The sequence below is a fragment of the Rissa tridactyla genome, chromosome 9 (genome assembly GCF_028500815.1).
Source record: "Rissa tridactyla isolate bRisTri1 chromosome 9, bRisTri1.patW.cur.20221130, whole genome shotgun sequence".
Classification (NCBI taxonomy): Eukaryota; Metazoa; Chordata; class Aves; order Charadriiformes; family Laridae; genus Rissa; species Rissa tridactyla.
Window position 1 is genome coordinate 17,816,135 of NC_071474.1, and position 27,604 is coordinate 17,843,738.

At 38.0% G+C, this 27,604-nt stretch overlaps 1 protein-coding gene across 5 annotated transcripts in view; it reads right to left on the bottom strand.

Moving 5' to 3' along the window:
• Positions 1-27,604, bottom strand: part of APBA2 (amyloid beta precursor protein binding family A member 2) — a 107,621-nt gene that overhangs the window by 32,246 nt on the left and 47,771 nt on the right. For all 5 annotated transcript variants that reach the window (XM_054215174.1, XM_054215177.1, XM_054215173.1 and 2 more), the window contains 2 exons: positions 11,704-12,710; positions 619-699 (listed from right to left, as the gene is read on the bottom strand). In XM_054215174.1, the coding sequence (XP_054071149.1) occupies positions 619-699; positions 11,704-12,672 (1,050 nt within the window). In that variant the 5' untranslated portion in view covers positions 12,673-12,710. The remainder of the gene's footprint in view (positions 1-618; positions 700-11,703; positions 12,711-27,604) is intronic.

The window sequence follows — 27,604 nt, forward strand, 5'->3', positions numbered from 1 at the left end:
CTAGCCTCAAGCATAACCTCATTCTACATTCTTAGATGTCTTCTTTGCTCCAGTCTTCAGTGACAAGAGCAGGTCTGCCTATCCCTGCGTCTTTTTCACAGCTGACTGAGCCAGGACATGTCTTACCACAAAGGCCACTCAAAAAGATGTGAATCATTTGAGCCCTCAGCACTGAATGATGTGCTTGATATCAGGAGTTATTTAAAGAGAATTATTCCTGTGGGAATTAAGCAGTCCTTTGGTTTCAAAGACTGATGTTGAAGGCGGAGGAGAAAAAAAGCAGAAGCCAATTTCTTTTTGATGCTACTTGTGCTCTCTAATAATCCAAAAAGAGAATTTCTGAAGCGTTCTCCCTATTCTTTATGTCATCAGAAAATTTTAGGCGTGAGTACATGCCATGGACAGTTACATCAAATGATTGTGGCAGCAACAAATTCATGGGTATAGTTCAAAGACTTTCCAGAATATGCAGATATTATTGTCAGTTCAGGAAAAGAAACAGAGCAGAGTATGTATGTGTGAGAGGTAGAAAGCTGACAATTTGGTGCCGCTTTCCCTCATGGAAGCCTGACCACAGGAAGATAGGCAGCAGAACGGCCTGGCGGCCAAGGGACCTACCTCGGGGGTATTATTATTGTCAACTGGTCCATTGAGGTCTGACCGCTGCTGCTTCCTTGGCTGCTCTAAGCCATTGCACATCTATAAGAAAAAAGAGAAAGGATTTCAAATCCTTTTGTCTTCTGAAAAGCTTCAAAATAGAGATTTCAGTGGAAGTCAATAGTGCAAAGATAGTCAGAAAATTTTCACTAGATTAAATTACATTCAGAAAAATGTTAACAAGAATTCATAAAACATTAACATATGAAACTATTTGGCATGTTCTCCATTATTTTATGACAGTCTTTGGTCATGAAGCTGTTCTGTGTATTTATTTACATGTAGTTATTTATGTGCAACCAATAATTCATTACTGATACTGAAATATCGAAATGTGATACATTGGTTGGAATTTACTATTGTAATTTAGAAAATATGAGATACATATAAAAATATTGAGCTGTTAAATTATAATAAAAGATCTACTTCAATGTAAATAATAATACATTTCAATTATCACTAAGTAGCAGTTGCACTACTGATTTAAACTAAATTCTTTTATTACAATGCAAATTTTTCACATCAAATTAAGCCAAATGACATGATCAAATTGTTCAGAAACCAAAGTCAGAATTTTTAAATGTGTTTATTCTCAGTACTGGACAAAATCAAAATAGTCCTAACAGCCACCTCTAACCTGAAAAAGAGAATCCTAGCACTGAATATAGGATTCTCTGTTCATGGGAGATACCTCGTGGCATCTCCTTCCTTTTGGGCCAACCAAATCTACAGGATTCTGGCAACACAGCTTCAGACTTCTGAAGAAATGTAAAAGGGAAAATATAAAACCTTACACAGGGAAAATACTAAGTCTTTTAAACTACGGAACACTCTTTTTCTTCTACGTTCCAATGTTCTCAGGGGCAGAATTTCTTCTCCAGACCTGCCACAAGTCGCAGAACACCAGCACCCAGCACAGGCACCGCCTGTGTCCCATACATACTAAGAAAATGAAGTTTTTATGACTTAGAGTTTCAGTGTGAGAAATGTGGAAATCCAAGGTGATTTCTGGAACAAATTTTTATGGTTTAGGATTCACATTCCTTTTTTCTCAGTTTCCCCATTATGTATTAAAAAGAGTGCCTAAATGCCACTGTCATTGTAAGGCTTCACAAATAAGAACTTGTATCAACAATTGTGCAAATGGAAAACAATGAGCCATTATTTATTATTATTATAATACATTGAGTATTATTTCAAAGGGTCAGCCTGAATGTTACATGTGAACATAACTCCTTATCTCATGACTTTCAAATGCAATATGTAGCTGTAATCAAAGAAAGTCTGCATGCTCATCTCTAGACAAATTATTCCCTATGAATAATATTTAGTCAGCTAAAGGAAATGGACTAATGAAGCAGGCACGCTAGAGCTATTAACTCAGTAATGCTAATTCTCAGGTAAGACAACATACACAAAGCAACAATCCACCCAAGTAGTATGCAGGGTTTGAGGAAAAAAAAGAGCATCTGAGATATACACAGAGCACCAAGACTTGGGCACGCAGTGCCCTGTCTATGTGGCTGTAGAAGCTTACCGTATCCCTGCTTATAAATGCTATTCTGTTTGAGATGAGACAAATCTAATTAAATTGCATGGCTAAACTAATATGGAGCAATATGTGTTGATGTGCAGGGAAATATATTAATGAGACAAACAAATATCTAGAGGGCTTTAATAAAACAGGCATAATAATCATAAATTATTCCCTAAAATAGTAAGATTAGATCAAGTATGCTTTAAGCAGGGAAAATGACATGGCCACAATGAAGAGACATTAAACTGTAAGCAGTGACAGTAAATATATTAACTCCAGTATGTACAACAGAATGTTAATACTTCTAAAGCTCTGTCAGTTCTGATTACCACACACTCGACTGAACTGAAAATGCACCTGCATATAAAGAAAGAACTGGCTGACTGGTTTAGTAAGCATAGCCTGGGTGCCGTAAACATTACTGAAACATGTCTCTGTCACAAATCGTACATGTCGATGGACTTACTCAGCTCTGGGGATCATAATACACATCTTGCTCTTTGGTCATATATACTTCCATATAGTCTTAATATAAAATATGACTAAACGTTTGGATGACATTTCGTTTTTGATTTATACATAGCTGTAATTTACTGGAGTGCCTATTTTCAGGATTTTAGGAATATAAACAAGCCTTGCTTGTTTATTTCCTAGTCACATATGAAGTATGTACATGTCACGTATGTAGTATTTATGTTGTTATTGTATATTGGCTGGGTTCCAAAAAGAAGTCTGTGCAGAAGACATGACTGTGTTGGGATCAATGACATCACCTCTACAAGGAACATAATAAATGGTTTTTACTTACTATTTGGTGTCTGTATGTGAAGGCCTATTTTTTCCCCCAGTGTTTTGCCTATGTGTTTAGGAGCCCCAGTCTAATTAGGCAGAATCTCAGGTACAAAGAATTCTTCCATTTCTTTTATGCACATCTGTGCACACAGTATGTTCCACCTCTGGCTGATCTATTAACACTTTTTTTTTTTACAAGTGTTGTGATGGGGAGAGGAGGGTGTCACTATGAGCGCTTCCTCCAAACAAAGCTGAGCGTAATACCACATTCTTGAGATCCTCTCAGCTTTGGAGTGTAACACACCCTGCGTCCCTTCAGCAGCAGCAGGAGCTATCGAGTGGTCGGGAAGGGGAGCCGTGCCTGGCTGAGACTTTCTGTGCCCAGCATCTGCCTGCAAATATGTGGGCTGTTACTATGGCCCTTTACAAAATAAGGGTTGAGATCACGCTAAAGAAATGTTTGCTAATGTGGTATCCCAGAAGGAAAGGGTAGAAAGAAGTACAGGGAGAAGGGCTTCCCTTTCTTTCCATAAGACTTGCAGTGTCAAAGGAGAGAACTACGCAGAGTAGGCACAGCTGCATCTCCCATAGGCAGCTGCAAACCATGTAGTCATGTACGTCTGGAAGGAGATGCTTCTAGACCAAGGATGAAGGGACTGTTTTGGAGCTGCTTTACAAAATCATTTTTAGAAAACATGACTTCTAGTATTCAGTGTGGGCTGGAAGTTGGTTCATGCTCCCAGGTGATCTGACCCATGTCAAATAAATTATCATACCCGATACTTGCTTTCTTCATGTTTCTTACAGAGTTTCCAATTTATATTGTTCTTTTAAGTGTTACAATAGCTAGAAAAATCACATTTGAGGAAAACACTAATAAGGTATTATAAATACTTTATACCCTGACTTGCAGTTTAGAATAGGACCTAAAGATAAACTGAAAATCTGGACTTGACTGCACACTAACACCGAGGTGCAGTTATGTTAGAAGTCTCTTATCCTGGGATAAGATTCTGATAAGATGACAGATTCTGCAAAGGAAAGATATAAAAATATTAAAGCTGTACTGTTATTAATACTTTTGCCTGTGAGCAAGTACTGAGGCAGTGTCCACCATCATGTGATGGAACATGAGGCAGCAGAAAATGCCATCATGAGGCTGAGAGGAAAACCGGACTCTAGTTATTTGAGGTCACTGAAGCATCTATGCACATCTTTCAGAAATAAGCCTGAAGTTCTACCCGTGCTGTGGCCAGCCTTGGCCTGATAGCTAATTGCCAGGTCTGGGGCCACCTGGGCCTCTCTCCTCCCACCAATCTTGCCAGACCACCCCCCAGCCAACCAGGCCCCCTTTATAACCACCCCTTCCCGCAGGGTAAAGCTTTTCTTAGCTGGAGGTGAGGGCTGGTAATGATTGAGTTCTGCTGTCTCTTAACACTCCTGGTTCTTTACTCCAGTGTAAGCTGATAGGCTTTTCAGTCAAAAGCTCATCTCAGTGACATGGTCCTCCTCAAAGTTGCCACCTGTGATCCTGAATGCTGCTGTGGTGCTCAGTGCCAATGAAGCACTTTCCTGCTGGCGAACATTCTTCTGGAAACTAGCAGGTTAGTCCCTTTCTTGATTTACTCAAAGGAATGTTTTTTCTGAGTGAGGAAGGGAAAAATTAGGTTTTTTCAGAATGGTTAACCCTTTCGGTAAAGACTTGGTAAGCAAGCACTGAGTGCAGCTCAAAGGCGTGGCAAGGCTTTAGTATGATGTTTAAACATTTGAATAATGAGGCTTCTGATCCATACCTGTCAATCAATCTCTTTATTTACTAGCAATACTGTTCAAATATTATCAAATACTGTGTTCAGAAACCAATGTACTGGCTTTGAAACTCATCTTGAAGACTACTAAGCTTCTTGGAAAAGAGACGTTCTGTGGTAGGTTTCAATTGAAAGAGGTTCTTTGTGGTAGGCTCCAAGAAGAAAAAAAACCTTCTTGGAAAAGAGATGCTTTGTGGTATGATGACTAGATTATTAAGTTACCTGTTACACAAGTAAACCAACAGATCTAATTGACTTTTCATCCAGGTTTGTTGCCTCCCTCTAGAACAAAGGTAAAGCAGATGGGTATTGTTATGTTTGTCACTTAAGGACAAAACTTCAGCGTCTAGTTTCAACTGCTGTGATCTTCTGTTGGTTTCTGAAGGCAGTTTACCATTGGGCCATGTGTTCTCCTGATATTTAAACACTATTATGTTTATCGAAAGACATCGAGGTACATCTAAAACATCTTTTTGGAATCAAGAGATGGTAGCCTAGTAACAAGTCTATTATGGTGGTACTATTCCTATTAAACTACATGACTGAAATAATTTTTCTCGTTGATGCTGGTGATGTGTAGTAGTGGGAATGGCTTAATGTATTACTGAGCTGCTGCATTAGTTATTGTAATATCACTAACATGCTGCTGTCAGTAGGAGCAATTTGACCCAGCAGATAGAATTTGAATGAGGCAGTTCTTGACTAGCAGAAGGAATTCTGATTTTGATCACAGGAAAAAAAGGCCAGACTTCACGCTCTGTTCTCTCACAAAGATTCCATTACTTCTGTGCTGATTTAGAGGTGGTGCTAGCACATGTCAGCAGTGAAGAGGAAAATATTTGCAGAAAAGGCTAGTTCCAAGTAAGCAAATCAAGTTAGAGTATGGAATTAGCATTATGAAAAGAGGAGTCAAAGTAAGTTTAGATATCTAAGCATTACACAAAAGAATTTCAATACTCCATCCAATTTCAATAAACGTTAAAACAATCACCACTTGATCTTTATCTTAAAGAACTGAGAGGTTTTTTGTGCTTGCATATATTTAAAATTGAGAACCAGGCATGATAAGAATTTCAGAGAAATGGCTGTGCTGAATGATGCATTTTTATGTAGATGTAATTTGGAGAGCATGCTGCCTTCTGCTTTAAACTTCCCAGAGAAGACTGTCACTAATGTATCGTTAGGTAAGGGACATTGATTTTGCTGTCTCCTGGTGTCAGGAGTTTGCTGCTAAAAAGCCATGACTCAGCCAATTAGCACAGAGAAACTGGTTTTGTTTGAGAATGTTTAGACTGTTTAGCACTTTTCAGTAAGTACTTAAACTTGCTAAGTTTGGGAAATGTCACTCACTAATAGCTATTTACTATTTCTGCCCCACAGCTGCCTAAAACACATGGGAGAATGCAGCTAGCTTTTTTAATACTCTTTATTTTACACCTGTTTGTTTTTTCCACAAATTCTATCAAATGAATCCCATAATACTCAGACTGAATTCCAGTAAGACATTCCTAAGATGAAGGTCTTCTAAACACATCTATGATCTTAACTGCTTCGGATTGTTCTAAGGGGGAGATCTTTTAGGGACAAAAGACTCCTGGATTTGGGCTCTTTGCAGAAGAGCACTGTGCCCAGGCCAAGACAAGGGAATAAACCTCAAATATTTTTTGTCAATACTGAGCTCTACTAGTGCAGGTACGCAAACCACAGTAGCAGTGCTGATGGAGAACAAACTGAGACAAAAAAAACTTTGTAATATATTTTTGCAAATTTTTTGTTGGTTATATTTTATCTGTCTCTGAATGTCCACGTTGAAAAAGTGTAAGGGCATAGCCCGTATCAAAGTTGTCACATAAGACTAACAGTGCAGAAGCTTGTGGGGTCCCTACCAGGGGAGTCTATATGAGTGTATTAGGTTAGGTTCTCAAAGGTATGCTGGTGATATGAAAGTGTGATTGAGAAATGAGAAGCAATAGGATTCATGTGTCACAGGGAGCATCATTAAAAAGTAGACTTCCCTCTACGGTCCTTGTTCTTAATGGTGATAATGGCAAATCCCCGTTTCTTCAAAAGGGTATAGGTGAAGTCAGGGTGTTGGTGCTGTTAAAAAAAACTCTTATTGTTGGCAAATAGATCCATTTGAATAGGGTAGGAGAGAATATGCATACTCAGGAGTCTGCAGTCTGAAATTCAAGTAGATGAGACATGAGCACTGACCGTCTAATCATCCCTTTGTTCTTCAAGTGTTGAGTCCCATAGACCTCTTTTGTCCCCACTCATCAGAAGTAGCTCTCAGGCTATGCCGATGCCAGTATTTCATAAAAGTATGACTCTAGTTGGGATGAAAAGAGTAAACTCTGACACATAGGAGGTTCCAGACAGGAGCAATTATTTAGTGATGTGTCCCATTAGTGCAAAAGACATCTTCCATTGGAATTATTTCAGCTGATGTCCATTGTTTTGCTAACTTTTTTCTTGACTGCTTCTAGCATTCATTAATGATGCTACCTGACTGTATAGAGTTAGTGTTAACTTAATATTAGTAAAATAACAGGCAATGCCATTGTTCTCTGCAGATGTCTTATGGGTGCAATAGGAGAAACTAAAGTTCCAAATTTTGTCAGGGAGCAGCAGGATGGGCCTGGGGCTGTCCCATACCATGCTGCTTTGTGGGAAGGAAGCAGGACAGGATACATTGCAGTGAACTGATCTGGAGTCAAGCTTTTTGCGGTTCAAGCTTTCGTTTAGACCAGACCCTTGTTCCTATTTTGTGTGGTACAAACAGTCATCTGCAACAGGGGGCAACTCTCATTTTCCATCTAGTAAACCTGTTCCTAGGTTGATTATTAGTGTGCCAAACCAATGATACTCTAGCTAAACTTGAAGTTATGCAAGTGTCATAGCATTCCAAAAGAGGAAAAAAACCCAAAACTTCAAGTCAACAGCAACTACTTTTGCCCAGGAACACCACATCAATTTAAAATATGTTAGTATCAGTTCAGTGAGCCATTTGGTTCCTCTTCCTCCTTACGCCACCCAAAAATATACCTAAGTCAGTTAATTCATGTTTATTTTAAAATAAAGCTGTGATAATTCAGGAGAATTACATCAATAGAGTGTCTGACCACGTTTGACTTCTCTGCATGAAGCTGAAATATAAAATGAAATTATAAGCAAAAAAGAAAATTTCTTCATGTGTCAGATACATTAACAATTGGCTCAGTCTGAGATGACTAAGATGTCAATTCGGGGTGAAGGGAACTCCTAGCTTAAGGAAGTTGTTAAATTTTACTTGTGTTGTAAAATGCCCAAAATATTCAGTTTCAACTTCATCGATGTAATGCTTTTCTTAAATAATGTAAGCATGGAAAACCTGCAAGAAATAAAAGTTGTGCTACACAGTGAGTTAAAGCAAATATGCACTCTAAATGTATTCTAGGTTTCCCCTCAGGCTTGCCTAGTGCAAATCTTCTGCACTTCCCTGGAGGTATTTACAAATAAAGGCTCATACAAGCAAGCTCACATATCCCAGAAGTTTTCAAGGGTGAGCATGTATATTGAAGAATCAGACTGACCCACACTGAAAGTAAAATGAGATGATTACCTTGTTTTCCATTCTCTGTAGATTGTTGGGTCTTTCTTAGAAGTGACTACTGTTCCATGGTGATAAATTGCTGAAAGCAAACCTAGCAACTGGAAGGAACCTTTCAAATCGCATTTGTCTACTGGTTATTTAACATTTTGTATGCAAGTCTATTGCTAGCCTTTATCATGAGCTATGAATTAATAACTATATATTTTTAAAGGTGTGTAAAAATGTATTGTGTATCAGTTACTGTTAACTAACCTGAAACTTTATGCATCAGTATTACCACCTATGGGAGGTAGGAAAGGAGGAGAGGAGCAGAAACGCACAAAAAAGCTAATGACAGCACAGTACGTGTACAAAACCACAAAATGCACATTCTAGTTTGCTTATTGTTTACAAAAACTGACATATACATAGTATTTTGGTTTAATTTAAAAACATTCAAATCTACATTTACTTAAAGAATTGGGGCAAAAACGTGTTTCATATGGAATATGTATGCTTCTGTCTCATCCCTCTCACCATGATATTTTGTACTGTGGGATGCACACTTAAAATAACTGAAATCTTTTAGCAAGATGACAAAGCCAAGGATCTTCCAAGCAAATTCTCTGCAAACAAGAAGTTGGGCATGCAAATCTACTGATAGTGGCCTTGGATTTTTCTCCTTCCACTATGTAAGAATTGTAATTGAAATAATGACAACCTCAGTTTCACAAATGAGACACAGGTTCATTTAGAGAGTACAGGAATTGCATCCATCCCTTGGACAAACAAAATCCTCTGTGCTTTATCTAAATTCTTTGAGGTCCAATATCTATGTTAAAGGTCCAGCCACACGTCATGTTAAGGACAGTTAAGGACCTATTAAGTATAAAATTCACTTTGGTGGAAACGCATACTGTACTTTTATTCTAATGCCCTCACAATGAGCCTGACTTTTAGATAAAGCTGAGGATAATAAACAACCTGCAATACGTGAACAGAACACAGCAAGACCAGTCTTGTTATGACAAACACATTCAAGTAATGCTTGACAAAGACTATTTAACTTGCCTTTTTATCTTTCTTTTATATCCCTGGAGGCCTGGGTGGGAGTGAAGAATCCCCTCATGTCTCCATTTGTGAGCCTCTATCTCCATAAGAATAGGCTCTATGCCTTGGAGGCCTATGTGCTCCTCTCTTTGGTGAAGATGCTCACAGCAGCTTTGCCCCTCTCCTTTCTTACAAATTATATGCATGTCTTGGCACCCAGTTTGTTTATCCCTTCATGCCCAACTGAAATGATATCTGTGCTGCTCTCTCCTTTCCTTTCTCTCTTCTCATTTGAAGGAATGAAATATTGTGTATTGTTTAATGCTCTATCCATTAGACAATAGTTTATGGGTTTTATGAAGAGTGATGCAGAAACTCAATGTCCACATGCCAGCCAGTGGCTACCTATCACAGCAGCACCTCCTCCATTATTAAAAAAGATTAAGGCATTGGCCCAAGACTGACTGGAAATAACAACTAAAGCTCAGATGGGCAACTTAGAAATACTTAGGTGTCTTTGTTTATTTTCACACCAGTGGCAGTTATATCAATATCCTGGTGTTACAAAACCCTCAGTTGTTAGCAGTCTGGCAAAAAGAATAAAGGTACAATGCAATTCAGCTCAACCTCTGCTAAATAAACTTCTAAAGAGTACAAAAAGATGTTGAAATGAAAGTCTATTTTGAATTCTATCTTCAACCAGCAATCATTCAGGGGAAAAAACCCCAACAATTTCTTACTCAAGCATATAGAAGAATTCACTAACTTTCTTATTCAAGAGTTCCTCTTCTCTTTTGTTCTGCAAATACTTTCAAAATTTGCAAGCAGCAACACTCCCAGTAGCAGCTGCTGGTGTACTGTGCCAGAAAGACCATCGCTAGTCTAAAACATGCTAACTGGATTTCTCTGCTCCTAGCCAATACCTAGTAACTATTTAAACCATTTAAGATCATCAAGCTTACTTGCAAAAGAACTTTTATGCTGTACGTAAAGCACTGAATGTAGTAAGTTACACAATTTGGTTCTAATTATACGTCGGAAAATGGAATGTAGAAAGGAATATTAGAAACTTGCTGTAGATATGGGAAATCTGAAAATATCCCCGTAAGATTTTTTGTTCACAATTATAATAAAGGTCAACATATACTTATAATTATAATAAAGGTCAGCATATACTTAAACATCTTATTTCCTTTTACTGTTTTTCAGAGGAATTGACATATTTTAATGTCTGTTTCTAATGGAATCATCTAGATTAAATTGTTTAACTGTGGGGCACTTAACTATAAAAAATCGTAATATTTATAGCTTTGATAAAGCTGAAACAGGAAACATACCTCTGAAGTTTAATAAAGCATTTTAATTAAAGATGAGGTAAAATAATTCACTTTTCCTTACCATAACATCTAAATACATGTTATGTTTTACCTCTTTTAGGTAGATCTCTGTTCATTGCAGAGAGTAACTAATATTCAGCTGCATATAACTTCAGAGATGCAAAGTCAAAGCTTTAAACTGACCTGAGAGCAGAGAATTAGATACATCTCTCTCTGAGGAAATAAGCACATTCCATTTGAAACTTAAAAAAAGAAGAAAACCTCACACCTCTGTTCTTCTAGAAAAGCTTGAGCTTCATTCCCAGATTCTTTTTTCTGGCACTCAACATTAGAACAAGAAAAGATCATGCATGGTTTAAATTAATGTTTACACTGTTCTTGTACCAGCAATGCTGTTAAGCAGTTTTATCACATATAAATCTCTTATTTCGTCCTTCTAGCCAAGGTTAAGATATGCCCAGCTAGTAGAAAAACACAGCAATATGCAGGCACTTCTTGCAGTTGCTCTTAACACATGGAGTATATAGCCTTGGCATATGTTCTATTAAAAACAAAAGAAATTAAAAATAATCTCCCACTAAGGCAATGGAACAGCAGTCCTTAACGGGGAAAAAAACCCCTTCAACTATTTCAGTGCTGACCCCAGTTTTATCTAGTGTGTCACTGCAGAACAAAAATCCTGTAAATGAACCAGTTTTGCTCCGTGCATCTGGAACACCTTGTTTTACTTAGAATTGTCTGTTCCCTGTGCAAAACCTCTTTCCCAGCTTTCTAACTGAATTGACTACATTCAGCACCTTTTCCTAAACAGACAATGTGATTATGTAGCTGTGAATGCAATACAGAGCAAAAAAAGTAAAAAAAAAATATTGCTCTTAATTCTGTTTGGAATAAATAACTAAGATAACATTTGCATAACACCTCTGAGTCTGGTTAAACAGAAGCTCATACCTGCTCTTGTGGCCACTTCTGTCTGTCCTCTGGGGTTCTTGACTTTGCTTTAAAGCCTCTAGGCACATCTCCACTGTGCTTAGAGGCAGATGGGATATTCAGTGATTTTGGCCTCCCCTCATGCCTGTTAGCACTGTGAACAGCTTCTCCCTTTGAACAAGTCTCTTTATAGTCCTGTGCCATGTTTTCAGTCCCAGTGTGCTCTGGACTCATTTCTGTGGTACTATTTATACTGCTCATGCTCATACTCATTTTGATTTCTGCTACAATCTGGTCAATGTCCTCTTCCTGGTCTTCCAGCTCTGCATCCTCTTTTCTAGAATGATACGGTGATATTCCCTGCGAGTTTCCATTAGCCTCTGCTGGGTAGTAGTCCGGATAGCCACCGTCACTTTGGCAATACTGTATGTTTTCTTCTTGGTCTTGAATCTCTAAAGATGACACTTCATCCTCCAAAATCTGAACGCCATTATCTTGACCGTCCTGCCACTCTTGCCTGTCCGTCACCTCATTTTCATCTTGGTGCTGAATTTTACCTTCAGCCCATTCTTCTACAGCTTCCTGACATTCATCTGTTTCAACATGGTGTTCCTCGTGGGGAGCATACTCCTCCCCATTGCAGTCCATTCCTTCCAGGTAACTGTCATCCTCTGGACAGTATCTAATGTAGTATGTGATTCCCTCTTCTTCTTCTGGTAAGCCTTCATCATAGTCCTCCTCCTCAGAGGTGTTATTCACATAGTCAGAGCTGGAGTCACCATCGCCACTGTGATCATTGCACTCATGTTCCACGGGTGTAGGGCTACCTTGTCTGACAGTTGCTAGTTCTGCCTCCTTTGCTGCATAATCTTCAATAGGAAGGTCACTTTCTTCATTTTCAGGCTCCCTGTTGTGAGATGAAGTAGGGCAAGCTCTCACTCTGTGATCCAGCATGCTGGCTGTAGTGCTTTGACGTTTCCTGTTTGCCATAGCCAACTCCTTATATGACAATCATTTCTAAGCAATCACTGTAGGGAAGATGGAAAAACACACAATCAGGAAAAGGTCATCAGTAGACATCAGTGATGTTAACGGGAAACAAACTGATTGATTCATTTGGTAAAAAGGATGCGTTTGTAGATATTTAAACCAGATTTACAGACAGCTAACTTCTAAGATGCTCATATTATGGAACCATGAAATCAAAGTAATAACTTGCACAATGAAAGGGACAGATAAAGAGAAGGTTCTACGTTTATGCTAAATGTATTCTAGCATAGGATCTCTTCTGTCAATTTGACACAGAATTAATCCTGAACCTTGAAATTAGTTTTCAATTTCTTTTTCTTGCCAGTAAGGGGTCATGCTTTGATCGCTATGCAGTAAACAGGAGCTCTTTCCAATTTTCAGCTTAGGTTTTTCTTTAATGTGTAGTGAAAGCATACACTTAGAATCTGACCTGCTCTTATCAAAACTAAAGGAAAAGAATGCTATTAACTTGGCAGTCACATAGGGCACAAAAGGATAATGCACTGCTATTAAATTTATTTAAAAAAATAAAATCACTCACTGGTTTGTTAGCTCTTACTAGCTGGATGCCATTAAGTATCTCCCATTGTTAAACCAAATATTGTTTTTAGAATAGACTATTGCAGTTAGAAGGGACCTACAAGGATCATCTAGTCCAGCTGCCTGATCAGTTCAGGGCTGACCAAGTTAAGGCATGGCATTAAGGGCACTGTCCAATGCCTCTTAAACACTGCCAGACTTGGGGCATCGACCACCTCTCTAGGAAGTCTGTTTCAGTGTCTGACCACCCTCTCAGTAAAGCAATGCTTCCTAATGTCCAGTCTAAACCTCCCTTGGTGCAGCTTTGAACCATTCCCATGTGTCCTGTCCCTGGATCCCAGGGAGAAGAGCTCAGTGCCTCCCTCTCCGTGTCCCCTCCTCAGGAAGTTGCAGAGAGCAATGAGGCTGTCCCTCAACCTCATTCTCTCGTAACGAGACAAGCCCAAAGTCCTCAGTGGCTCCTCACAGGACATTCCCTCCAGCCTTTTCACCAGTGTTGTTGCCCTCCTCTGGACATATTCAAGGATCTTCACGTCCCTCTTAAATAGCGGGGCCCAGGACTGCACACAATGCTCCAGGTGAGGCCACACCAATGCTGAATACAGCAGGATGATCCCCACCCTTGTCTGGCTGGTTTGTTCTACTGTGTTTGCTGCCCCCCCGGGATGCAGGGTACCCTTTTGGTGCTGCTGGCTGGTACTGAGCTGCTGCCGACCAGCACCCCCAGGTCCCTTTCTGCAGGGCTGCCCTCCAGGCACTCCTCTCCCAGTCTATACTTGTGTCCAGCATTACTCCATCCCAGATGCAGAATCTGGCATTTTGACTTGTTCAATTTCATCCCGTTAATCATAGCCCAATGCTCCAATCTATTTAGATCCCTCTGCAAGATCATTTTTCACACAACCTAATCTATATGCCAGGAAGACAGACACATTTGCAATAAAAGATCATTAATTCTTCCCACTAAATACTTGTGCTACTTTAAATTACATATTCTTGTCTAAACACTGGATTCTAAATAAATAAGCAGAAATCATATGAACTGTATCAAAAATAGCCTAAATAAAGAAAACAGCTAATTCTAGACAGGCTTGAAAACTGATCTGTTGTGTGTGACTTGGATGGGGGAAACAATGTACTTCCCATAGGTATGTTCCTCTGTATTTCATTGTTGAATGCTTATGATAAGCTTGACCTGTGCGGTTACTTAATTGGGGTGAACTGAGCTCAGATACAGGCTTCTGAAAGGCACCCCACAACTGCATGCTTTACTACATGCATATATTCTGAAGGCAGGTCAGCCAACCACATGATCATTTTGACATAACCTGTTTCCCAAGTCTTGCGTGCACACACAGGTAACACAAACTGGTGTGGAGCTAGAGGATTAGAGGAGAGCTATATAAAGATTAATTTCCTATAAATTCCTAATTATGAATTTAAAAAAAAAAATTCTGTAACTGTAACCTAAAACCTCATAGATATCCCTGCAGAATTGCTGCTATCACAAGGAAAACCCCAAATCTTAGTTTGTGATGAATCCAGGAATCTGATGCATCTATGGATTAGTGCAAGGGCACCACGTGGCAAATCTAAGCTCTCCCTGAAACAGTGATTCTAGATTCTGGGATACAAAGCAGAGATGCATGTTAGTCACAGGAGGAGACATGAAAGGAACACAGCATGTGAAGCTTTTTTTTTTTTATTGATACCTTGCAGAATTAGTCTTGACAGAAAGCTTTGAAGTAAATAGTGTATCTGAAGTGACGTTTCAAATGACAAAGTTAGAGGAGAAGGCAAAACTTTGCCAGTGATTACTTGCACCTTCTCACTATTAGAAGAACTAGCAGACTTACCAGACTTTCTCAATATGATCCATATGCCCACTATGATCCCTCTAACAAAGTAGCCATCAATTCTTACTTTGGAGTCAATTATAAGGAACTCAGAACACCAAGCCAGTTGTCCACTAGTGTTGTCTCTGATTTAGTTGGCTCTACTTACTGCTAACTAAGGATGTTCCTATACTGTAACTGCAGTATAAACAACATTTATTTTACATTGGATTAAAATAGCAATCTAGTCACAACACTGCAATGCTCTGCACAGGCTGCACAGAACTGCCCACAAGCGAGATAGATCTCTTGCACGATCAGATCAGGAGCTGGTAAGAACACTATACAAGATGTCTAAAACAAGTTAAGATGGAGTGCTACAAAAAAAATACTTTTGAATGGCAATGTAAGAAAGAACTAAATACACCTCTTAACTGACAGTTATTTCTTGTCAAGAACTGAACAAATTAGTGTCTCTTAGGGAAAGAACTGCTCTCATCTGCACTGACCTCAGTCTACTAGTCATTGGAAATGTTCTCTGTATTAAATAATACTTAGAGATTTACAGTGCAGTAGACCTGCACACAAGTCACTACTGTGTAGCTGCAGATAAAGAAGCACAAGCACAGTCTGAAACTCATGACTCAGATTTTCCTAAAGCATATGGAGATGAGAACCCTTTTTTTAGCCAGAGAGTGTAATGGAGTTTTTCCACCCACATCTACAAATCTTCATTTAGTATCCAGGCCCTGAAATGGCTTTAAGCGGTATCACTGCAGTGATAACCTTCTATAAATTCCAGTAGTTGAATGTTCATAGATGTTACTTACCTGCAAGAAAATCTCCTGCATGGTAGATCCTTTACAACAGTGCATGTCCCAGGAAGCTACTCATTTGGGCTCTGAGAGCCAAAAGCCTGTGGGCAGACAGGGCACAAGCCTGGCAAGGGAGGGATGGCTGATGTGTGGCAGCTCCCACAGCTGTGGGGAATTGCCCAGGTGAGGGGCTCTGAGGGCTCTAAGCAAATGGTTATCAGCTGGGCAGTGTTGGTAACAGCAGCTGCAGCTCTCCCCCAGCAGTGGCTAGTGAAAGCGCAGCATATATGCTATGGGAGGGCGCGCAAAGGCAAATAAATAGTGGCAGACTGGACACTTTTTAGAGCATAGGTGATAAGAAATAGAGAAAGGAATTCTTCTCAAGCATGTCTAGCACTGACGTGCTAGAAGGGCACTGGGAAATGGGTTTCAATGAATTCAGTCTGTGGCCATGACGGAAGAGAGTGCTTTACCCCTGTACGCTGAAGTTGAGGCACATGTTCCCATTGAAGGTAAAATAAGCCTGATTTTTTTTCAATAAGACACAAGGCTGATCTTAATGTTATGGAAACTGAAGTTGCAACGCAACCTCTGCACAACAATTACGATTCTAGTTGGCCTCCTTACCCTTGCCATCTTCTCAGTCAGGCACTGCTTTTTAGGAAACCAAGTACTGATCACATTAAAATAAAAAGGCATAATTTATTATTCTCAGCCTTTGAATTGCAGACTCAATGTGCACTGATTATACAATCTTCAACTATGAAATGTAACTTCTACAATTGTACTGACACATCTGAATTACTAAACAGAGTTTTCAAACCCAAGTCTGAGAATTGCTCTTTATGGAGCTGCGCACACATTTCTGTCAAGGAAACATATTTTAACTCAAATATTCAAACAGCCAAGGTAGCCTAGTTTTCTTCCACTGTTTCAGAATATCTCTCAGGCTTTCTAGAAAAATACTTTAGTCTTACATTAGGTTTAGCATAACCCAAATCTTTAAAACCCCAAATTGTTCTAGGCCTCTTTTAAGTTGTCTCATGTGACACAGCAAGGTGCTAGTTCCTGATGGCTGCAGGTCCAAACTCTTCTGTCTTCTCATCTACAGAGATGTTAGTTTATCTATATGGATGGCAATTAACTGAACCCAATGTATTCAGTTTTTAAAAGAACAAAACCAGATCTTGGATGTTTTTGAGAAATGCAATAGATACCAAATTTTTATGTGTTCTGCTATTCAATCTACTGTGCAGAAGCCTTCTGAGTCACCCTGTGCAGGGTTTAGTACTTTTCTTAATTTTCTCAAGAAATACATGGTGTTACAAGGTTACATAGCTAATATTCACGTATCAGTTACTAAAAATGCTCTTGAAACCGGAGAAAATACTATATTTCTATCTAATACTACTCCAGTGTCCTCTGAAGTGAAGACAGGAGTAATGGTTTGCTGGGTCCAGAGGCACTTTATGAATAAAGGCTTCAGTTGACTCAACGGGTTATTTCCTGTGCTTGCTGTAAGACTCCCTCCTACTTCTGGTATCTCAGCTCCCTCCTTGATAGTGGAGAGCTAGGTCAAACTTCTGTATTGCTCCAAGAGCATTTTTCAACTTCTGACTGGGGGAAAAGAAGTGTTCCTGAGAACATGGGGGGTCAGTGCTGTAACCTTCTTTACTCTCTTCAGGATTCAGTAATTTTATCTTGCTGAGACAAGCAAATGCTGATTTGTGTTGTACGGTGCACCACTAAAGCTCCATCAGTGTTATCAAGATCAGTGATTAAGGGACCAATTTACATGGGCTCTCAATAAAAATGTTTTGCTTTCAATAATGTTTTGCTTTATTTTTTTAAAGTTTCCCTGCCCCAGCTCAGTGTTGAGAGGAAAAGGAAATAAATCTCCAGAAATGCGCCATGTGTTTTCTATGTGGCAATAAAAAGGAGTATGCACAGGGGAACCAATCTCTCCTGCTTCTCAAAACAGGACTACTGCCTTACAGCTGGAATTTATTGTAATCAGTGCTCATTAGAGCATCATTAGCTTTCTCCCGAATTCCTTGCAGCTAATCCCAGACAGCTGCAGAGAGGTTTATGGAATTTAACACTGCTACATCTTTTCACCTGTGTAGAAAGATACTGTCACTACTTTCTTCCCATGGAGACAGACCAATTAAATTAGCATTAAAAATGGGAAATGGCACACAATTGTAAACAGGGTGATAAAGTGAAACACCCAGTATAATATCCGTGGTTGTGTTTAAGGAACTGCTTTACATATATACTTGATTCACAAGCTGAAGAGCATTCTAGTGGGAGAAAAATGGGCTCTTGGAGAGTTTTTCATTTACAGGCATAGTGAACTGAGGGGATTGTGGGTTGGGGGGGTTGTTACCTTCTTTTGGCAACAAACATCTACTATTGCATGCTTATCTACAGCTGAATGATCTTTTGATCCCTGCTCTTGCAACCCATAGGTGAACCTAAGATACACTCGCTTTATTTTGCAAGGTCTCTTTCCCGTGCTTACCCCTCCCCAGGTTGGTTTCTTCATCTGCTTCTGTCTCCTTTCTCCCACACTTCAAGTATCTGTACCCTTTGTTGGTTTTGACAGAATTCCCATGCAAGTTTTGCTTTCCTGAAATTGTTCAATACCTCCAATTTTCCCTAGTACAATCTAGCTGCTATTAAATTGCTTCTGAAAAGATATGACTCTCTACCCTTTATCAGTAATTTTCAGATGTAACTGGAACACAAGCATTGCAAAACTATTGTGAGTCCAGATTATAGCACATATGGCCTACAGGCTTGCTCCTCTGCTGCTGAGCTGGGTTTTCAATGCACTGCTGACTTAAACTATTCCATATGTTAGCCCTATACATCCATAATCAATAAATACTGTAAAAAAAAAAAAAAAAAAAAAAAACACAAAAAACCCCACCCAATCCTTTCAACACAGACATATGTTTAGAACTGCTATATTCATCAAATTACTCAGTACAACTGTAACTGAGATAATAGTATTTTTCAAAAGGACTGCATCAGAAAATTCATGATTGCAGGCCTTTACACTAATTATACCAGTCTCTTTTCCAATAAGCAGATAAGTTAAAGTGGAAAAAATTTAACTTCAATTTCTTCAAAACAATTTTAATATCAAACTAATAGTATTTCCCAGTAGGCTTTCATTACAGAAGACTTAATAGACTCCCATCTGCAAAGTCAGCCAAGATGAATTGTGACTGATCCTAGACTGGGAACTAGAATTTTTAATAAGCAGATAAAAGAACATGAGCCTGCCATGACTATGTCAGATTCTGCAGTCATGCCCCAAGGCCAAAGTGCATTAACTCAGTGTTCATTTTTCAGTAGATCTGATTCTACAGACCATGAGAACTCATTATACAGAGCTCCAGAAGCAGAGTGCAGAATAACCTGCCAACCCTTCTGAAAGCAGGTATAAATGGGATCTTTCCTCTCATAGGAACCCTGATCCACCTGTGTAACTGTGGCCATAGGTGACTCCAGGTGCTGTTTGAACCTGAAAGTCTTAGAGGTGACCTATTTCCTCAGCCCGCCCCCCCCCCCCCTAGAAATTCCTTTTTGTAAGGGGGTGGGGAATCACTAAAGACACCTGAGAAATGTAGACATGTGGTAATGCTAAGCTCTAGTCTCCATGACTTGATGCCTCACTTGGAGTTGGTTTGTTATTCATAAACCAATGAAATGGCTTCATTCACCTATTTGTGAAAATATACCATAAAGAATACTTTCAAGTAAGGAAGTGTCTGGGTACAAAAATTATTAATTTTTAGCAGCTTAGGTCTGATTTTTTTTTAATTTGAAACTTGAGATTGAAAACTGGACTGAGGTCTCACATTTGTGTTCAGTCTGATCAAGTACTGGCAGCCTAAGCCAGCCATTAAGTTGATCTTGTGAATGCTGCTTCTGCCTCTTACAGTGTATGTAGCTATCCTCTCTCAGAAAGCTTTCTACATACTTTATTAAAACTCTTTATGAATACAACAAGTATTTAGGTAAGCCACACCAATGCAGCCTTGCAGACATGTCACTGTTCAAGAGTGCTATTGACACTATTTTCAAAAAAAAGCAGGCAAACTCAAAGAGTTAGAGAGGACACTGAATTTATGGGGAGTACATTTCTTTCTATGAGTTGTCGTGCATAAACAATACGTTTCATGAAGAAATTTTAAATTACTAAAATGACTTTTTGCAGAAAAGCCTGACTGAAAAGCCATTTAGAAAATAGACTTCAATAAATAGATAGCACGTATGAATAAATCTGAAGTGTTTTGTCAGTGCTGTTGACAATTTAGGAGATTTCCAGTTTCTGCTGGCTCTTGTTAAATGCCCCAAACAATCCTTTCTATTTCTTCCTTCCAGGAGAATTTTCATCCCAACTCACAACACGTCTTAAATGAGCTCTTTTGCTATGTATTTTAAGATATTTCTACTCTCGCATATTTGACTTCTTCTAGATAGTGGTCTAAAAATAAGAGTTGCAAACATAAAATGTGGATAGAATTAACAGCAACTTGCTATTTAGATTTTCCATCTTTTTCCTTAATTTAAAATAAAATACAGCAAAGTTCAACTAAGAAAATTCATTTTAAAGCACTGTTGTTCGCAGCAAGCAGAAACCTCTTAGGCTTTAGAAATGCACTTTCTTTTGTCCTGTGAAATTCCATTCAAAATTACCCTATTTTAATCTGACTCTTTCTGTATTCTATGAGTGCCTTTAGAAAACATTGACAGTCTGTCAAAAATTTTTTTACAAAATCAACACTAGTTAGATGTCTTTCAATATTTTTTTTTTCTTAGCCTCTTCCACCAAAACCCAGTTTCCCATCTCCCTGCTGGGCAGATGTAAGGTTGGGGCTCCCTCAAGTCCCGAGGAAAGAAAGTACTTTACACCCTCTGAATAGACAAGCCAGAAAACCACCAAGCACATCTTTTGAAGAGAAGAGATGGTCTGTGTTCCCCCAGTGCCTCTAGCTCACAATAACCACCGTGAGTTTGGTAGCTCAACTGCAGGGGCTCAGTGGCAGTGCTGAGGGCAGCTGGGGTTGATACCACACTGACCCTGTGTCCAGCGGTACACAAAAATAAAGTAGAAAGTTACAATTTAAAAAATATCAACAAAGGTTATTTAAATTTGTTGATTGTAGCAGGAACCTGTAAAAGTCCAGATTCAAGATCTTCCTTTTAACCTTAACTCCCCACCCTCATGCAGTGTACGTACGTTTTATAACTTTATGATTACATATTATTTTATACCACATGCCTTCTGCTTTGTTCAAAGCACAGCTGGGATTGTCCAGGAGGAAAATTGGTGCTATTTAGTGTTCCAGAGCTTCAATTTATTATCTAAATATTATTTTAATATACTGAATCAAAACACAAAATTAGAAAACAGCAAAAGATTTGTATGGGAAGCACAGAGAAAGAATGATTTTTAAAGAATTGAGGGAAATGTGTGGAGGAAGTGAAAATGAGCAGCATCTAAAAATAGATGGCATTAAAATACATGACTCGATAGTTATCTCAAGAGTAACCACTAGCTGAGGCAAAAAAAAATTTCTTATCATTCACTGGTTACTCAACTGCATCTACTGTGAATCTGAGGTAGTCACAAAAAATATTAATTTGGATAAAAAAAATAATTGAACAGGCAAACAGGAAAGAAAATTATAAATCCATTATTACTCACCATTATGCTTATTTTATTAGTTTAGTATCTGACAGTGAGAAACTAAACTTCTGAGATAATAAATGCATGTTTATGTAGGCTAGGATTATTTCAGTTGGAGACTTGCAGAAATTCTGCTTAAAGTTACAACAGCTGCAGTACCCTAGATACTTCAGCAGCCTAGGATTTCCAAAATCCACATCCACAGGCAATGCTTTTAAAATGGAGCAGACTGTCCTGAGTTACCACCTTGCTGTAACAAAAATTTGTCAGCAAGGAGGTTGCATTCTGAGTAAAATATGAAATGTGTATGAATATATTAAAGAAATGAATAGCATGTATTGACCAGTCATATCTAACGCACACCTCCTCCTCTCCCTGAAACCAAAGAGAAACAATAGATAATTTGCAATGGAATGTCTTTTGCTCCTGTTAAACCACACCAACGTGATCCCTCAGTATATCTGAAACCTTTCACTACCTCACATGAAAGCAAAATCTTTACAATTACTTTTCTATAGGTCAGACAACCTTCCTTTCATGCTATTCACCAGATGTCACCTCAGAAACCTCTTGATGTCTTCATGATTTTTTCATATTTTTAAAGGATTGTACATTCTGAACTGTGTTCTTGCATTTCTTTTCATGGTACATAATATTTGCTCTGTTTGGTTTAATCTAATAAGCCTTTAAAATGCAATAATTACCTTGTAAGTGGCATTCTAAAAGTGCTCTATAATTAGAACCCACCAACAGAAATTAAAAGTAGAACAGAGAAAAAGACATGCTAAAGACAGTGCAAAATCCTATGGCATTGCACAAATGGTATTTTTGAATGTATATCCCAACTGAATGTAGCTTTTATAATTAAAAAGATTAACTATTTTCTGCTGAAGTAATAAAAATATGTGTAATCACATATTTAATCATCATTTATTGTTGATGTGCCTTAATCATTCTTTAGGGTTTAATTCCACAGCTCAAAGAGAGATATTAAACCTGTAGTGCCACATCCATGTAGTTGCTTGAGTAAAAATTTTAGGACTAGTATCAGTTTTGCAGTGTTATGCCTGTTATACAAAAAAATCCCACCAAAACTATAACCTCATTACAGATACCTTAAACTGGGGGAGGGACAGAAGCATAATATTTTAAGTCAATAGAATAAGATGAGCCTCCAAAATTAAGGCAATGAGATTTTATGGCCTATTCTTCTGGCTGCCCTGCTCCAAAAGATCAGTTTTAAATAATGAAAGAGTATCCCTTGTGTTTTACCTGCACACAAATGCTCCATTGATAGCTATGTAGAGGCTTCAACTTTAAAATTTATTTAATAATAAATATAAATTTTAGTATCTTCTCATGATTATCCTAAGTATTTCCTAATTCACTGGGAATAAGGGAAAAGTATAAGATGTATAGGAATAAGGGAAGGAAATACAGGAAAAAGGGAAAAGTAAAGCATACATTAACATTATGATGCATAAAGAATATATGTCAATCCAACTAAAACACATTCTGGCCGCTGTGAGACAACCTGCAATCCATCAAAAGCTCTGGCAGAATTTTTAGGCTGTCCTAGAATGGATTATACAAAGTTGTAAACTGCTTTGTAGAGTACCTTTCTGCTGACTGTGGAGGCTACTCAGAACTCTGGCAATCTTTCTATCTCCTGCTAATTTGTATGCTTTTTATTTTCATCTGGCAATGTCCTGGGTAATATGTTTATCTCAATAACAAGGTCAGTCTCCATACTGACTTAGCACTAAATGATAACAGATCACTATAAGAGTAACACCAGCCAGTGCTAACGTGACTATGGGAAGCTGCCGTACAGCTGAAATTCAAACAAGATGCACCAGGCACTGAACCTGGAGGCCGCTGTATTTGTCTGTGGGGAAACCACCGAGCTCAGAAGGGGCAGCTGGACAAATCCATACTAGCAGAATCTGGCCTCGCACAGCTGACATGGAAAAACATCACCTATTGCAATTTATTCAAGGTCTTAAGTCTAACAAAGTGTTTTTTGTCAACTTAAAATGTTTTAAAATATATATATATATACATTCAAACAGCCAACTGAACTAAATTTCCTTCTTCTTATCTCTACATACTGGCATACTTTTCAAAAGATTCTTCACTGGAAAATCACTAAAGGAAAACTTATTCATTTGGCCCCTAATATAGATTTAACCACTTTAGTAATAAACCAAATGATTCCATCTAAAGTGTCTGTTAATATATGGATTTCTTCCTCTGTGTCTACAACGATTCAGTGTTTTGAAATGGGCTGAACAATGACTGGAAGGTGTACTGTGCAGTCAGAAATGTTGTATAAAGGTCAGATGAAATTTATTTTGGCTAGAATGTGGAAAAAAAAGTTAATCCACCATGGCAAATTCCTAGAAGAACCTTTTAAGCCATCAAACCTATACAGTGACTAGCGGCGTGGGGGTACAGGCGAAAGGTGAGACAGGATTTGGGGACTTCCTCAAAGGTGAGGGATTAGCACTTTTGACAAGATGCGTAAATTCCAAATTTACATGTTAGAGAAAAAAATGACATTGCAAAAAGAAGGTCTTCATATAAAACAAAAATCTGTTGGTTTCGTGAGATTTGCTTCCCAAGAATACAAATGTAAGCTGTATATGTGACGGTTTCTTCTGGTTGTGGTGCAGGCTACCCAGGCTGACTGCTCTCTGAAGCCTAGGAATCGCAGATGCCCCTTGCAGAGTCCCAGACTCCTCATCATGCCAAACTAGAATTGAGATTACTGTTGGCTACAGTGAAAACAGGTTTTATTGAACCTGACATGCAATAAGAAAGGAAAGAAAATTGGTTATATTAAAGCTGTTAGAGCAAGCTTTACACTCTGTTGCTACCACATAGATATAAAAGAACTCCATGGGTGTTAGCTAAAGAGTTTACACACATGCAAGAATAATTTTAGCTCATCACAACTTAGAAACCTTTAATTTTGGAAACTGGGTGTTTCCAAATGCTTTAACCCTCCCATTTTCTTCAGATGGAAATAAGGCTTCCCTAAGAGGTCATGTATGTTATATTTCCTTGTATATTTATTGTGTATGTCTTTTATACATAGGTATAGGTACTAATATCTACATAGGTATAAGTAGTAAATTTATAACTTCATCTCCTTCGGTCTCTGTTCCCACTAGGAGATAGACTAGGAATCTCTCTAGAAAAGTTATGAGGCTAGTCTAACCTTAAAATAATTTGGAAAGATGAGTGAGTTCATCAGAGAAATGAATATTTGTCTGTTTTTGAGGAATGCCAAGACAGTAATGTCCCAACCAGTCAGTAAGAATACTGGCCCCCACACCAAATTATATTTCTAATAAGATCTCAGCATAATAGTAATCTGACCCCTGTTGTTCTTTGTGCCTGTATTCTTTTCTTCAAAAATTATGATCTTGACATTTAAACATTATCACTTAAGTACTCTGAGTATTTATATAACAGAATACATTTGTCTGTTAATAATATCAGATAACTATAAGGTAGTGTTAGTTAATTCAACTTCATCATTAAATATATATAATAAAAATGTTCCATTTGGTCGCATCCAGTTCCACTGAAATACAGCAACCACATATATTCCTGAGATTTGTGTATCTGAAATCAGTTTTTTCTTTACAGCTCTTGGAAAACTATGGCTATTTAAAAGCACTGTGGCAACGCTTTGTATCTTCAATAGACATGTGGCTCTTAAGAGCTTTTAGTTGTTGCATATACGTTTCCATGCACACAAGAAAGCACAGCAGACTTCGTGCATGTGAACTGCACATTAATAAAATACAGCACTCTTACCAACACAACTGAGCTCCACTCCATTTACTCTTTGAGAAAATGTTGTGGTTTCACTGAACAACTACTGCTGACTCTTATCCTGACTCAATTTGTAACTTTAATAATATAGAATTATGCCTTTAACTTGCCTTTAACTTTTTTGGTTTTATTGACATCAACTTTCTTTTTCAAAATACATGTCCTCTGAAAAGTCTATTTGCATCCTTTCATGCAAAAAAGTGATGTCATATCAAAGAAAACCATAATAGCACAGGAAAAAAATGGGACCATTTTAGCATGCCATTATTCTAAAATTATGTGTCCTTTTGCCATTCAGAAGGAACACAAGTTCTTAAACTTGATACTTATTTAAAAATACATGGTGTACAAGAAATTGTTTCAGAACTTACTTGATTAGCATTTTATGCTTTAGTTTACAGTTTACCAAGTAAAGATTCTTTGAATTTTTTTTGGCATGATGCATCTGTTCAAATTTTTAATGTAATAAAATTGGCAATACTTACCACAGGCAATTAATTAATCCTTGCAACATGTTCTCATGTATGTACTTCCCCAGCCTCGTGCAAAAACACATAGCTTTCCTTTCATGAATACTAATTTCAGGATATAGGCAGAGGTAAATAAACTATACTATTTGAATAATAATGTAGAAGGGAACAGAAGGACAGAATAAATCATGTTAAATGAAACCCGGAGATTCAGCAAAACACTTCAAAATGTACCATTTAAGAACAATAACCCAAACTTCTCAACCTTACTCCAAGAGCATCCATCGATGAATGGTTAGATGGCTGGAGGGGAAGGTGGTTGGAATATTGAGACTGTCAATTTATGGTAGCTGTGGAGGTCAGTCATTGGAAAGGACTCATTTGTAAAAGAAAATGGAGATCCTTAACTTTCTAGTAACTCAGTGTTTAACTATCAGGTTAGCAGTTCACCCCCAACCATTTAGATGCAAATTTTACAGCTGCCTGATTCTCAGTTTATAATAACTCTTCAAAAAGACTGGTTTTATCATTATTGACCTTGAAGCCCTGTGAAGGGTTTCATGGACACTGACTTAACATTATCATAGGAAAAAATGAAATCTTTTTTAAAACATCATTCATTTAAAACATTATTCATCATGTTTGGGTGTTTAATTCTCACACATGAAAAAAAAAAAAGGAAGAGATACAGGAAATCCTGTTAAGAGTTTACTGTATTCAGACCATTTTCCTGATGGAAATAGTCAAGAATGGATATTGCTGAGTATTATTTGCAGTGAAACTACAGAAGAGTAGTCTGGAAATTGCATGAAGTTCTTCCCAGTGATGAAACTTCTAAAATCTTCCTGAAAGCCATTAACACCCTCCTCATTCAATTAGCATAAGAGGATTGGGGTTGCATTTTTCTCCTGTTAGCAGTACGTTGTCTTTTTCAAACTCATACAAATACTTGTGCTGCTGGCAGATTTAGTAAATAAATAAAAAAATCTTTTGAAATAATAAAATAAGGGTAAAGACTATTATGTTAATTCTTTTCAAGATAAAACAGTCTGCCTTTGTTAAGCAGAATTAGCAAATTGCAATGTTAAATTATGAGACGTTTTACAAAATAAAGTTTTAATAAGAATAGTAGATAATGAAGATAATCAGAGGTTTTGTTAGCAGTGTATTTTGTCGTAAGATTTTGCATTTCCAACCTTTGAAAAAAATATCTGTAGCTCGCAGCTGGTTGTGTTTCAGGCACACCACTCTGTAGTGGATGATCACCTCATTTGAAAAGGAAGATTAGAAAGATTTTTCCCTCTGTCTCTAAGGCATAAATTGCACATCAGTAAAATCCTATCCAATTCATAACAACTGGTTAGAAGATAAATACTCTGTCAATCACTTTAGCAGATACTCAAGACGGCTTGAAACCTTTACACCCACCAGCTTTTCCATCAGATGTCAGCAGAAAACTGGTATATATACATCTCATGAAAATAAGACCTTTCCTAAATAAGTATTTTGAATGTAAATTATTTAGATGTGCTCTGAATAATACTGTTTGCAGCCCAGTAGGTTTACACATACTTATTGAAAACAAAGCACCAATTACAATGTTTTAAATTAGTATTAGAATGGAAGACATGCAACGACCTGACATACATACTGCTGTGCTAGATGCTATGTGAGCACATG